General features: G+C 34.6%; 1 protein-coding gene across 1 annotated transcript in view; it reads right to left on the reverse strand.

Annotated features, from left to right (window-relative positions):
• Window positions 1–16,074, reverse strand: part of CSMD3 (CUB and Sushi multiple domains 3) — a 693,764-nt gene that overhangs the window by 258,116 nt on the left and 419,574 nt on the right. Inside the window, exons 18-20 of the mRNA XM_026101199.2 lie at window positions 15,678–15,865; window positions 14,072–14,260; window positions 2,870–2,986 (exon numbers count right to left, since the gene is read on the reverse strand). Coding sequence (XP_025956984.2) covers window positions 2,870–2,986; window positions 14,072–14,260; window positions 15,678–15,865 — 494 coding nt within the window. The remainder of the gene's footprint in view (window positions 1–2,869; window positions 2,987–14,071; window positions 14,261–15,677; window positions 15,866–16,074) is intronic.

A 16,074-nucleotide genomic window follows, 5' to 3' on the forward strand; every position in this document is an offset into this window, starting at 1 on the left:
AAACCCTTGGATATTAGCTGATAGAGATCAACAGGCACCTTCAGAGGACGGTTCATTCCATCTATGTTTTTAGAGGAGAAGTCTCATATCCTGAAGATGCTTGTGTCTGTCCATTAAATAGAGAAGTAGCCTAATGGACTAGCTCACTCAGACATAGCGCTTTACTGGTGGAAATTTAAAGTTAAATTAAAATAAGCCTGTGACTTATTGTCATAAAAGGACAGTTATCTTCCTCCTGCACTATTGAAGGAAGAGTTTAAAGTATTAATATTTTCTGCCACTGAGAAAGAACAAAATATGAAAAGTTCATACAATACTACACATTCCTTACTCACAGTAAAACCTCACTCATCAATTGTTTCCAGCAAATTTTTAGCAGCATGAATCAAAATAGCATGAGTCAAATTACATCAGAGCATTCATATTTAATAATAGATTTTTCTTTAATAACATTTTCATAATTTAATATAAAACTTCTGGACACACAAACAAGAATGTGCTTATATTTTATGTATATACCTGTATGTGTATGTGCACTTACAGATGCAGGTGTGCATATGATTACTCTCTCTCTTGCTATATATATATGTATATATACACACACATATATATATTTCTATATATTTGCTTTCTTGGGAATCTCATAATATATGCTGTTTAGCCTCACAAAATGTAATCATATTTGAGAACTTCAGCTTTTATTTATTTCATCTTAAATATATTTCTAGCTGAGGGCTTTAGAAAAAGAGAAATCACAAAAAAAACTATTCAATTTTCTCTTAAAATTTCTCTCACTTTTTTCCTCAAAGTAATTGTCCTTAGGAATCCCATTTTTAATTCAAGAAAAACAAAAGTGTTAATAAAAGTCTTCCAAGTTTATGAAGAATCTTGAAAAATATTATGTGACTTTTGGCTCATGTTTACTGTAGAGTTTACATAATTCTTACTCTTGCATTGCTCCCTGAACCTAAATGCTCATCCATTTCCAATGCTTTTCTTCAATACCCCGGTTAACTGAGCCTTTCTCATGTATAAAGCTTGGAATCGTTACCTGCTGGCTTTGCAGAGAGGATGCGAGCTAAGCTAATATTTTTTTTTCCATTTTCTATCAGTCTCTCTTGCTTTCCCAGAAGAAAAAGACCTTCCCACATCCTTCCTGCACTGCAAAAGATGCAGAAACCTCACCTCAGAGCCTATCTCACTTTCCTGCGGAGCCATGTATCGTCCCTAGAGGCAATAAGGGCAAGCACAGCATCCAGTGTAGACTCGGTAATTTCAGAATTTTCCACTGTGGATACTTACAAGCAAATTATTTTGACACAATGACATCACTTAGCACTAAAAGGAGACTGTAGATAGCTGGAACAATGATTCTGAGAGACACACTTTGCCACTTTAACATCAGGGAGCTTTAAATACTGATTTAACAATCAGATGGGAAACTATTGGACTATTCATACAAAATAGGACAAGGGGGAACACAAATCAGCACAGTTCTCTCTGAGGGAAGCCTTATTTTCATGTGATCACTAAGTGGCACTTGGAGGAATACCTCATTTGTATACTTTGCCACGCTTTCCATGCCCTCACAGAGAAAAGTGACAAAATCCAGAACTGATCTTTCCTTTTTCTTCTTCTCCCTTTCATTCCTTTTTCTCCACTTTCTTCAGTGTTACAGTGCAATTCTCCTCCCCCTGTTCTTAACACTTCACCCTCTTTCTATTCAAATTTGTCTTATGACACTCATCTCTATCACTCTCCTTCCCTTAACATTAACTTCTCATGCTTCTCTGGTTCTCTCCTCCCCACAGTATAACAGACTAGTCTGCAGTCTCTCTTATATTTAAACTGAAATCTCAACAAAATTGACCCATTTCTTCTCATCTATTCCCAACACCTCTCACCTGACAGCAAATGGGACAAACTATTTCCAGGAAATTTTGCTACCTGGAATTCCCACCTTCCATTTGTATCTAACCTCATCCTCATGTCTCATTTGTTTGAAATAACTCTTAATAGCATCTCTAAAGATCCTTTCTCATATAGAAATTAAATCCAGTATTATATCTTCATCTTGAAAATGATCTGCCTTCAACAAATAACTGCACTTTTCTTAAAGGTTTGCTGTCTCTCAGTTTCTGTGATCAGTTATATATAGTTCTTTCTTACCTCTAAATGCTGAGTTCCATTCTTTATCCTTTTTTCTCCCTCTGTACCTATTTTTAAACTTTATTATTTATTTAATCCATAAATGAATATTAAACTGTCGGTTATATGCTGTCACTCTAAAAATATACCTCAGTAATCTGAAAGTTTCTTTTCTCCAAAATAAAAGGACTTTTCTGACACTTCCTTGTCAATAGCTAGTCATAAAAAAAAAATCAGCATGACCAATATCTTCTAACCAACTCTCCTCTCATTATCTTCATTCCCTTTTTATGTCATAATTAATATGAATAACATCTTCAGTTAAGTCTTCACTTCTGACTCTTCTACTGATAGTAAGTCTAAATATCATGGATTATTTCCAGCTGTTCTCTAAATAAGGCCTTTCCTCATCAACACAGCTAGAGCATTGATCCCTCTGGCACCCAGATTAATGTACACACATCCAACTGTCTGTTAGCTGATAGCTGAACTATCAACTTTAGGGACTTGTTTGTTCTGTGGAAAACGTTACGCTCATCAGGGTCAAACCCACATGCAGAATTCCAGAAATTGCTACAATAAAAGTAAATTAAAAGAAAAATACAAAAGAACAATACCATTCCTAGTTCATTGCTGCTAACCTAGATCCACATGTGTAGCACAAGATACTGGACATATATAAAAAAACATTCAGGGAAAAAAGAGAAAATAAATTATTTACCTTTTCCATGGGTAACATCCACAGTCCATGTACAGTTCAGTGAATTTGGATACAGTTCAGGATAACCAGGGGATAAAATTGTTCCACTAGGTCCTCTAACATCTCCACCACATAAAGCTAGAAATAACAAAACAAATATTAATACAATAATTAATATAAAACTTCTAGATAAGAGATAATATAAGAAAACTATCTGTTTAGAACTTATGGTCTACTTAAAAGTTTATTGGTCTAATGATGCAGCTATTCCATGTATAAATACAGTCTGTATTTACACAACATGAAAAGAAATATCATCAATTAAGAGTTAACGTGCTTTTTCAGTAGGTACTAAGAAAATGAAAAGTGAGTTTACTCAGCTGTTTTTCACATTTTCTTGTGAAAAGAGGGGTGTGTGTACACATACACACAAGATGTATATGCACATATATTTCCAGGCATTTTAAGTGCCCAGCAGAAAGGCAACAACAAAACCATATTGTAAAAAAATTTTTTTTCAAAGAAGAAAAAAAAAAAAAGAGGGGGAATTTATAATGCCTTTAATTAAGTCTTAGCAAAAGGTGCCAATGTCTTGGAGAGAATGATGAGAATATAGAAGGATGAGAATATAGAGGGAAACACATAGCTGATCCTAGAGCAACCACTGGTCTCCCATTTTCCTTTTCCCTTCTGCAGGGGTGAGTTCAGCTCGCGCTGACTTAAGAACTCCATCCTTTAATTTCAGCAAGAACTGCCTTAGGTCCAAGTTCGCATAAATCATTTGACTCTCTCAAAGTCACAAGTTAGCATGGAGCTGAAGCAGACATGAGGATGAGCAGCCAAGCAATATCACTTTATGAACTTTGTTGGAGAGTTAAAATGGCAGCAAGGGGACCTCACTGCTGAAGAATTACTGACTGAACACATTAACACAGGGAAGCATGATGCCCTTCGTTGTACATAATTATCAGATGTGCATCTATAACTCAAGTGAGAATGACAGTTGCTAATACAAGTCATTCTACATTATCGCTAGTGACTTTGTAAAAATAATCAGGAATTGGGCAATATGAAAAAATAAATTACAAGTTGAATTACAAAAATAAAATCGTCATATTACTGGTGTAACTATCACCACAATTCTCCCCTTTTCCATTCACAAGCCTTTAAAAATTTCAAATTAATTCTGAAATAGTAGTGAAGAGGTCCTTTTATCTTACAATTATCTTTTATCAGTAACAGAAATTAAATCTTAGTACCATGCAAAGTTATTACATCGAAATTTCAGAAGAACTGTACACATTATTAAATGAACAAGTATTTCTAAGTTCTTCCTTCAAAATTAAGAACATTTATCCCTTTCATTTTTCTCAGGCCAGTTATACATGTTCCCAAAAATTTTTTTGTAAAAATATCCCAGGATACAAAAATCAGTAAAAAAAAAAAAAAAAAAAAACCCTGCCACTGGGTTTCAGTCAAATAACATAGCTTTAGAAATATTGACTGCCATTCTTGTTTTAGAAAAGTTGATAAGCAGCTCTTTCAAAGTATTTAACCTGACATCTCCCTTTTCAACTGCCAACAGTTAACTTCTCAATCAGTGTCCTTTCAGAATTACTTTTATTGGTGTCAGCTGTAGTTTCTCTGAGCCTGCACCTTAATATAAGGCAGTCTTCAATACTCTAGCTGTTAAGAATATGGTTTTCTCTTTGGTAGAGGCTTTTGAAAAGCTGTTAAAAGGCAATTTAGGAGACAGCATAAATGGTACTTGTCTTCAGTTCCAGCCTACACAAATATCCATCCTTCCCCCAGTATAAGTCATTGCTCACCTATAGCCCATGTGTGTGCTTCCCCAGCCACACAGGAGGGGATAAGGGAGGGATAAGCTTGATAAACTTCAACGGGGAATTTCCAAGAACTGTTTTCATCTGTTATTGCTACAGCTGGAGGGGCAGTGTCTCCTGCTGAGAGAGGCTGCCCCAGCAGCACCGTCCAACGTGCCCCTACTCCTCCCTTAATGTCAGCAGTGGCCATAAACAGCACTCGTAATATTAAGGCTCTCGGAGGCTGCCGAAGAGGGCACTATGGATCGTGCAGGTGGGAGACGTTTGGCCTTTCAGCGTCGAGGGGGTAAATTATGACAGTTATGTCGATCTTTAATTTTTGATATTGAATGTATAAATGATGAATGTCATATACACATATCCACAAGTGTGAATGTATTGACCAGCCACAATTTCCGACCTGTAGAAGTTCATTCAAAGCTCATTTGAGGACAAGCCAGACAGCGAATCAAGAGAAAATCCAGACTGTACTTTCTGCCTTACACTGTACCCAAGCATGCATTTGTCTGAAGAATGGCCGTGGTGGACAGCTGATCGTGTCCTGGATGCCCCCATGTATGCCATCTGCTCTTGAGTCTCCTGCATTTGTCCAAGACCCAAGTCAGATAAGATGATGAGAAGGAAAGGAGGCTTCTTACCTACATGTAAACTCAATAGCTTTAAAATCTCACTCTAGCAAATAGCCCCACTGAAGGGATAATGGGAATAACAGGCTTATGAATAAGAATTATCAAGTTCCCTTGGTTCACTAAAGGTAATTCAAAACATACATATAAAACAAAACTGTGATAAATCATGCCAGTAAGTAACTACTGGCAGCTGTTAGATAGATGAATTAAATAATTTCCTGTGACCGCATATGATTTGGGTCTGTAGAGTCACTAAACATGAAATCTTTCTTTTTGAGCTGTAGAAAGAATGATGTGTGACTCAAAAAGAGCTTGTCTACAAAATACAGACTCCTGAACATAAGGAGTTTTTTGTTCTTTTTGTTTTTTTCCTTGTTTTTCTTCTTCTTTCTTCCTACAAAACATTTAGCTGTGTAAATTGTTACCAGAGTCAAACTGTCAAAGAAACAGTTTTTCATGCATTTCCCTAGCACTGTGGAATGCTTTCATAAAGCTCATTAAAATTCCAGAATGAAGGTTACTAGATTGCACATCATCACTATCTTTAGGGTACTGAGTAATAAAAATTATATATTTAATTACAGATTTCTTATAAAGCAGAAATGAAACTCAGATGTTGTTAGTACATACTCTTCCCTATATTCTACAGCACAGTGAGACTGGAATCCTGCAAATAAACACCCTCAGCCCTTGCTGTCTTAGCTGCGCAGAGCAGACAGAGATCCAAACTCATAAAATCATCCACAGTCTCAGACTGTGTGGGAACCCTACTCCATTTATGAGAAAAAGGCTATCACAAACATCAGAATCACTTTTCTTCTTGAAAATGTTCAAATAGTACAATAAAAAAAATCACAGTTACACAGTTTCTTCACATATCAGTAGCTTTATTTATATGCATTTCAGAATTATACTGCATTTTACTAGGTAATCCATATCATCCCCCAGTACGTTCAACTCAAGGCTGCTCACTGAGCATTGCCTTATGGTGAACAGAAGAGGGAGCTGTCAAAGATCCTCTGAAATGCTGTAGCGGTGATGTGACTCAAACTGTTTGTAATGATTTTGCTTATGGTCTTTTTCTTTCTACCTGTGCTCTTTTATGTCATTTTGGAAAGCTTAGGGTGATATATGAACCATTACTTTAGATCAATAGGAATCAACAATGTTTACTACTACTTACTCTAGATGTGTTTGTACACATGCAGAGCTAATAAAAAAATTACTATTTTACCTACCTAAACTGGTCTGATTGTTCTGAATAACCAAAATTTTATTTTTATCTGGGTAGTCTCAGGATTTCTTTGTGTGGGATACTTTTGATGACTTTATAAACTGTTTGGCCCAGTTGTAAGTTGGAAAGCTGGAGATTCAGTAACATAGGCTGAATTAGGATATTATAGGACCACCATTGCATAACTGCATCATTGTTGCTATGGGGGATGCTGCCTCAACACATCCATTTCCCTCCTCTCTCCTGTGGTGAAGAACCAATGAAGGTAACCTCTGTCGTCTGATCTTGTTATATTTAGAAAAACGCATTAAATTATATTTAGAGATTATTTTAGCAAAACAGAATCAGGGCTACAGCTGTGTGCTATTGAGCTTCTGAAGATAACTACCTGCTTTGCCCATACCTTGGGTCAGCTAAGCAAATGCACTCATAATTTACAATCATTTTTTACAGTTCAAACCAATAATGTATTTTACAGTGGGGGTTTGGAAAAACTTTCAAGAGTGCAAGTGGTGACAAAACATGTATGGCATGCCAGCAGGCACTCTGTGTGACTCTATGACGGCTAGCAGATGGCAAACAAAGGCATCAAGGGACTAGCATTTTACAAAACAAAGGCAAGTTGACAGATCTGAAATATAAAATGTGCACTGGTCCTGATAAGATGGCAAACAGCCAGAGCACATAATATCACTGCTAGTATCTGATTTTTTTTTTTCCAGAATGCAAGGGAAAACAGAGACAAAAGAAAATAAAAGCAGCAAAAGATAAACTCCACACATTTTCCCAGATTCTGAAAGGAACCTTCTTTTCATTTTATCTGATTATAGAGAGATGGAGGCTAGGACAGGCTAAAAGTAAAATGAATAAACGAATAAATAAAGAAATAACTGATGCACCAGATTGGTGTTGCAATGTGGAAAATGGAACACATGAAATGTGTTCCTTATATAATTTATAGTGTTGCTAACACAATATTTTAATATTTTATTTTTTTAATTTATTTTTTGTTTATGCAAGAAGAACAGTGCAATCAAGATGTATGCCTAGATCCTTCTTTTTTAATCTTTTGTCAGAATGGTGAGGCACAAAATAGTAAAAAATAAAGGGAATAAAAAATGAAAGTGACCGTATGAAATATAGATAGCTAGGTGTACAGTATAAAGTATCTGTAGAGCAATGCGGGGGGGGGGGGGGGGGGACAAAATACATGACAGCTTAGGAAATAAGTCTCAGATAATTGTGACTAAATATTAAAATTCAGTAGTGGAGTTCAGAGTTAAGTTTATGGGGAATAAGATTCTTATGACTTCTCATGTGTTGGGTTGCTTAGTTATATGTTTTCTTTTGTTGCAAGCAATCACTTACAGTCATTCTGTTCAGCTAACATAACCATGAGGAAGCCTAACCTAGAAAATGGCCCTATATATTTTCAATTGATTTTTGGCCCAAATAATTTTAGAACCTTTATTCAGGGTGCACATAACTGTCTTAGTGGTAGATATATTAAGGTCATGCTTCATCCCTGAAATACATAAATACATTATGTCATAATAAAATTATCAAGCTCTATTTCAGGCCATATTTCATGCTACTAACAAACTGTTACAGAAAGCCACTCTTTCAATGCTAGAAATAGTCTCATAATTTCTCACCTAAATTTATTCATGGTCCGTTTTTACCCGTTTGTTGTTACGCTAAACTGTCATTGAGTTCTTTTCCCTCTCGGGCACTCACTTCGGAGTGTTGGCAAAGCATAATAGTATCTCGGAGGTTGTTTTGATCAGTTAAATGAGCCAAGTTTTCTTAATTTGGTCCTGTAAGATACATTTTGCATTTCTACAACCATTTTATTACCAACCGCAAGTACTTGTCTGTGTTGTCACAGCAGCTGTGCTACTGAAACATATTGCTAGGAGACTTCACATTAGATTATGTCAGCAGCTAATAAGCAAGGAAGGTGACATTTTTGTTCATAAATTTTTTTTTCCCCATTTCCTTGTGTCTCCTCTGTTCTATTTTTACCTAATTTATTTTTAAGGTCTTAACCACAAAGGTCAGTCTGTATAGCCAGCTTACCACTTCTTTGTGGAAGAGCCTCTTGAATTTTGCTTGTTATACCTTGAAATAAAACTCAGCATTCACTAATTACGATCTCTGTCATCTAAGGTCTTTGAATCAGGTCTACTGTCTATTTAAAACTAATTTTTTTTGATGTAACTCAGGTCAGCCCTAGAATCATGAAGAGGGCAAAGAAGATATGGAAATAATATGAACTCGTGAAGAACACTGGATGTGAAAAGCAGCAGGTCACCAACTCCATGAGGGACAGAAAACTATGAAGAGAATATATTTGTTATTTTAATAAAGTCAGAGAAAAATAATAAGCATTACATATAAATACCTGTATCTGTATATATACACATGTGGTGTTCAGCAACAATGCATCAAAAAAGCCAGATTTGTGTACCTCATTAGTCTGATGGTGATATTTGGGAAACTAAACAAAATTTCCACGCTTTGAAATTATACAATAATGTATCTCAATTTTCTCAAAAACCAGAAAATACACATAAAAAGATCACAAGCTTTGAGCAAGAAATGACTTTTTTTCAGTAAGGTCACCCTGTTGCAAATATAAGTAACTGAAAATTAATTGTTTTTGTAGATGTTAGGAAGGAAAAACACACATTTATAATAAATTAGCAATAATGATCATTTTTACAAATAGTTTCAAGCATCAGTGAAGTTCAGGAAGAACCACAGAGTGAAAAGAAGATACATATACGTGTATGTATGTGTATACATGTATGTGTGTGTGTATGCGTGTGCGCACGTGCGTGTGTGTGTGTATGTGTATATATAAAACATATACAGATGTATATGGAGAGATGCGCTTGATTGTGTGTGTATATATTTATATATCAATGTATATACATGTATATGTATATGCACACACATGCACACACATTTACAGGCCTCATTATGGTCAGGTACTTAAGTAACCCTAACTTGCACATAAAAATTTAATTATCAGATGATTTTCATTTACTATATAGCATAATAAAAGGGAAATATAGCTAAAAAGATTACTAAAACAGTCGATTACAATTTTGATCCTATGCACAGTTTCACAGATTGAGAAATGTCAGCATCTTGCTTCCCTGTGTGCAGTAGATTTAAAGTATCATAAAATGGGATGCGGACAAGAAGCAACAGGAAAATAACAATGTGGACATCAAATGATTATAAGCAGTTTCCTGAAAGAAACTTGGACTTGAGCTGTATAAAAAAGACATGAACCTAACAGAGAATAGTCCAGTCTAGCCTATTAACTATAAAAACTGTTGTATTCTTTAATCATCTTATTTAACTCTAAACCAGACCAAGACATGCTAACCATTTCCAGTTCTGGCATCTACCATACAAAATATTAGCAGCGGGCTTTTTAACAGTAACTTTTTAATAAAAAATACTGTTTTTAGTTTAGAGATCTCTTAACAAAAGTGATACAAGACCACTGCCTAATTTCCTGGAAATACTGCCCATGATACAGCAAAAAGTCATGTTTGCTAATTAATGTGGACATCTAGGTGTTTTCAATATAAACATTAAAAGACTTTCATCTTGCTTGAGCACCTTTCTTGCTAATGTTCTCTATTTATCCATTCTCCTAAGTAAACGGAGATCAAGTGGAATGACGATATTTATTCTTAATTCAAATACTGAATAAGAATTACTGTGTATTAGCATTCACTTTCATGTTATGATGATGTGAATAAAAAGAATTTTAAGATTGTCAACTCTTAATTAGGTATCTAAAATTTTACATTAATTTTCCTCTCATATTTAATGGGATTAATACAATACTTCATCTATTGGGTAGAAAAAGGTTTCTCACAAACATTCAAAGCTTAAAAGCCAAATTGTACTAGAATATTTTTACCAAAATTACGTGATAAGACAAAATTTACCAGTTAGATACATGGCAATTATGGTCAAGAAATTCAGATAAATATAGATAGATAGATATCCATCGAATCACATGGAGTTGTTAGATGACCAGAACAATACAAGCAGTATTTTTTCTGAGCAAAGCTCAAAATAATATATTCTCTCTCTTAAGTATGACTATTTTCTGAAAGCCTGTTCGTATTCTCATTTGAAGAGAATGGTTGTTATTTGTTTGGTTATTTGTTTTCTTAGATAATGTGCTCCATATTTATAGTATCTAGACAAACTACATCTTTAGATGATGCATTTAAAATAAATAAATGCACACAGTAAAATAAACAGAGAGACATCTTTTTCTGCCTATATGGATATAGAAGAGTTTTATTCATCAACTGAAGAAGAAAATTTGACCTGATAGAAGCAAAAGTCTATGCATTAATCAGTGAAAAGAAATTTAAAAAGTTTATTTTATAAAGACAGCTATGCAGAAATTTGTCATACTTGCCACTGAAGTATTGTTAACAGTATCTTCCCAATGGTCTACAAATTAATTTGTGTTTTGAAAAAAAACTGATGGCTTTTAGGTTAATCTTATGGCTGTGTAACATATTTTAACTCAGTGGAGTTACTACCTTGAAAACTATAAAGCAATTCAAGTACCTTATATACGACAGTGAAAGGAGGCAATGGATAAAATTGGAAGGTGGGCACTTCTCAGCAGATATAAGGAATGCTCATCGTGTGGGCAGGCAATGGAAGAGGCTGCCTGGAGAAGTAGTGGAATTTCCCCCCTTGGAGATAAAACTCTGCTGACTGTGAGCAACCTAATCTAGTTTTGAAATTGGCTTTGCTGCTCAGCGCGAGGGTTTGGACTAGATGACATCCTGAGATCCCTTTCAGGCTAACTCGTTCTATGGTTCTATATGAGGGAATCTGAAAATATTTTCCTTAAACACCCATCCTAAAAGAACATGAGCAGAAAGAGATTCTACTATCCTCAAAGTTTCATTTTCTGAAAGCCCTAAAATATGTTTTTCAGAAGTGCTTTGTTGTTTTTTTGTATATACGTGTGTTTGCATGCAAAGCATACACAGCTGCAATGCTACATTGACGAATACTGTGCACGCATTATCAATATAGATATATACCAAAATCAAAGGTAAGGAAATGATGAATCTAAGTTTGCCTATGAATTATTCATATACGAATGAATTACACAGCCTATCATAATCACACATTTACCCCCACAGGTAAATTTTCAGGGAAGGAGATATCCAATTTGTTTGTTAATTTTTAAACCATCATTTTCAGGATCCTCTAAATGTTGCTGTAGACAATAAAGTGTGACTTTCCTGAAAAGCTTTTCCGTGATGCTTATCCGCGTAATATCTGAATGCCTCATGAAAAAAATAATTGATATTCCTTCAAAGAACACAATTCCAGTCACTGCAATCTTCTACTTTGAGGAAAAACTAGTGCTAAGAAACCTAAAAATTTTGCTTTTCTAATATTTCTTCTCCTCCAAAACACTTACACTCATAAATTGTCACAGGCTGTTTATGTAATTGTTGCTACATGACGTAATTATCAAAAAGAGATGCAGTTATTAAAAAGACCTACCAGGAAGAATTTAACTCTGTTCCTCAGAAACTGTCAGAGTAATATATCGAATGAGTAGGAACAGTGACCAATGTGTTTCTTAGTGGCACAATTAATAAAAACCCATCCTCACAGCTTACACAACCCATTGAGAAAATGCTCTTTTTTCCCTGGGGATGCAAGGACTCTGGATCGTACTTAAAAACATTCCACCAGAGAAGAAATTCAGCAATTAAATTAAAATGAGTTCAACCATGAATTGATTAAATTTACTAGAATAAATGTACTCAGTCCTGCCTTTGGAGTATATTTATTCAATGGACAATTGCCATTTAGCAATGTGCTCTAGAGAAAAAGGAATCCCATTTAGTTAATGAATTGCATGCGAGTTCAGCATCTTGAGGAAGAAATTTATCACAATACGTAACACACAGCACAGCAGAGCACCACAGTCATACGGAGTGTGTTAATACTGTTTGTTTTAGATGGTTAGCATCTAGTACCTATCACCATGAGAAAACATATCTTCTCTTTATGGCATATTCAGCAATCTATAGCCTCCTTGACAGTGAGCTACAGGAATCCTGCAATTCTTCATTGCAAAAATCTGACTGAGAAGCCAAACTCCTTTAGGACCTGGGCGCGCTGAACTAGAGAATGCCATCTTCAGAGAAGGGATTAATCACTCTCCTCTCTACCACCACAAATTCCTACTATCATCATATCCTTACATGTTCAACTCAGTCAAGTACAAAAAAATAAAGCATTTGCTAATTAAATAAGATAAAGGCCAATAAAACCCCTGCCATTTTTTTTAAAGAAAGAAATAGAATGAAAATGAATATATTTCCACATGGAAAATCATACACCCCTGATTCAATGAGTTAATTCTTTAGCCTCCTCACACATTTAGCTTTTTTCTCACACATTTGGCTTTTTTCTTTCTAGCCAAGTATCACTAGAAACTAAGTCTAAGGACTTTTTTTTTTTTTTTTAAACACAAGACCACCTGCATTATTTATCTCATAAAACTTGAATAGAAAATTTTTGTTAAATAATACCCTAGAATTAAGCAGGTACATTATTCCTGATAGTATTTTTGTTAACAGAAAAGGGTGTTCCATACTCAAATACTACATTTATTTAGAGAGGAAAACATCTCAAATTTAGAACCTAATAAACAACTTTACAATATCCTTTCTGAATATAAATATAATGGATATCAGTTTAAGTGTGAAAATGGCTTAAAATGACCAATTCAGGTAACAAGAGGTCACAGGAACTATTAGATAATTTTTCAAGCACGCTCTTTTTTGTATATTGGAGACTCTGAAATGTATCACACAGTGACACTCAATACCATTTTTGTTTGGTTTAATCATCTACATAATCATCAAGTATAATGTGGCATTGATCAATGCATATAGTGATTGATGGGTGGTAAGTTGTAATGGCAAGGTAGGAACATAGCAATCAAGATGAAACTGGAGAAAATGCAGTCTTTGAGTGAGATGCAGTTAAACCACATCTCACACTTTATATGTCAACAGGTCAGTGTCCATAGATGGGTACTCGACCACAAACATTTGTAGCTCATAAGAAATGATATGCAAGCAGATGTACAGATTATCCTTGCATGCCTTGAGCTAACTGGCTATCAGCTCACAGTAACATATATTCAGACAGACATACTCTCAGTAATCTACTGATTCATGGAATTGTATATTCTTTTTCTACTTTTATTACTAAATACCTCCTCACACAGAGGAGGAGATGATATTAATTCCCCCAAACATTATTTGTTCTTAAAATTAGAGCTTTTATAGCCTCTAACATTTAACTGAAGTTAATAACAGTTTGTCAGAATATGTATGTTTTTAAGGTACTCAGAATTTTAGGTAATCAGCATGTAAAAGGTAAAAGTATGTTTGCAGTATCCAGTATTTTAACCATTCATCCTTACCATCACAAGTTGGGAGAGGGTGGCTCCACCAGTGATTTTTTTCACATAGCAAAGGCTCTTCGTGACTCAGCCTATAACCTGGATCACAACTAAATGAGACAGTGGAACCTATAGAGAAGTCATGTCCATAACGACGTCCATGCACTGGTATGCCAGGATCCAAGCAAGAGTAAGTATTAACAGTCACACCTGGATTAAAATTAATAATAATAAAATAAATAAATAAATAAATAAACTCTAGATATTTCTAATTTACAAACTTCGCTGTGCTGAAAGAAGAAAAAAAGGTTCAATATTGGACCCTTTCAGTAAACTATCCTTATATTATGCTTCTTGGTGTTACTGTATATACAGAAAAATTGGAAGAATCTTATAGATAATGAATCACATCCTGCTGCTATTGCAGCCATCACATTGTTTACCATGGCCATCATGATAGCCATCTTTTATACTTCAAAATGGATGAGAACTTAACCAAACCATCAGTTCTCCAAACATACAAAACGATATCAATGGAAGTGTACAGGTGAGGGCTGGGACAGGAAAGAATTTTGAACTAATCTTCTGAGATAAACTGCCAGCACTTTGAAATACAGCTTCACGTGGCATTTGCTGGAGTTCCCAGTAACTCCAATAGACCAAATTTTATGTGACTGAAGTCATCTCCACACATACTGCATTTAATATCCTTATCGTTAGCAGTCAGGAATAGTGTAAAATGGTCATAATTGACGTAAAAATTAAGACAATATGAGAATTCCCTGGTGCTACTCCCAATAGGTACAAGAAACAAGCAAAATATAGATAGAAAACAATGTGTTCATGACCTTTACTAACAGATTAGACAGTGATTTTAAAGAAATCACAGGAAAATGTGATCCATTAAAAGATATATTTAGAAACACAAAAAGTAAAGGGCCTGATCATATATCAACATATATGATTTTAACAAAATTCATAAAGATATGATATTTTATGGATACTTGCTACAGTATACTACATATTACTGCAATAATTTGTATATTTCAGAATTATAACAAACAAATCATACATGCAGCTTTTTAGATACCAAAAAAATCCATAATCAAGCAATTCAGTAGTTTGATTTTCAGCTGATTAGTGTAAATTGCATTTCTTATTAACTAAGTGAGAGCTGTAGGAACATCAATCAGGCCAGGAATTCAGGTATTTGTCATAGATTTTCATAATCCTACTGATTTTATGAAGTTTTACTCATGCAAAAATGCATTGTGCCAACAGCATAAAAGATAAGAATGAGGCATAAGAGCAACATCCAGAAGAACTGTATTTGATACCCGTTCCCATCTTCTGACTCTTAAAGCATGCAGCACAAAAGCAATGATATTAGATTATAAAAGAAATTTCTGATCATTGTTTTGCAGTTTAATATCACCAAATCTTTTTCAGTTGGAGAAATGGGAGGTCTGATTCAGGAATTTACTGTAGAAGAGACCTGTACATCTTTATATATATGAATATGTGTGTATATATATGTATATATATAAATTTTATATATTATATATATATTTATGACTATAGCAAGCAGAGATGGGGAAATCAAATCATACGATTCAGAATGACTTACTTTCATAGTGAATCTTGAATCCATTGTTGGAACGACTGTTGTCAGTTGTAAAGAGAAGATAAATGAAATTGCTACTGCTAAAGAGGAACTGTGGGACCTGTGTACCATTATAAGATCCCAGAAGTGGTGATAATAGATTTGGTCCATCATGAACTTCTAAAACATCATAATTGAGTTCCGTCTGAAATCTAGAATTGAGGAAATACACACACACACACAAATATAAGAAGCAGTTAAAACAAACTCAACAAACATACAAACTATGCCATATATTTAAAACCATGCTTGTTTCCTGATCAGGTTCTTTGAATTATTTCTGTACATAATACCTACAACACCAATAAAATATATCATATAATGTAATTAATATAATAATAGAATTTTAGTTACGTGCTCT

Source organism: Dromaius novaehollandiae, chromosome 2 (genome assembly GCF_036370855.1).
Source record: "Dromaius novaehollandiae isolate bDroNov1 chromosome 2, bDroNov1.hap1, whole genome shotgun sequence".
Classification (NCBI taxonomy): Eukaryota; Metazoa; Chordata; class Aves; order Casuariiformes; family Dromaiidae; genus Dromaius; species Dromaius novaehollandiae.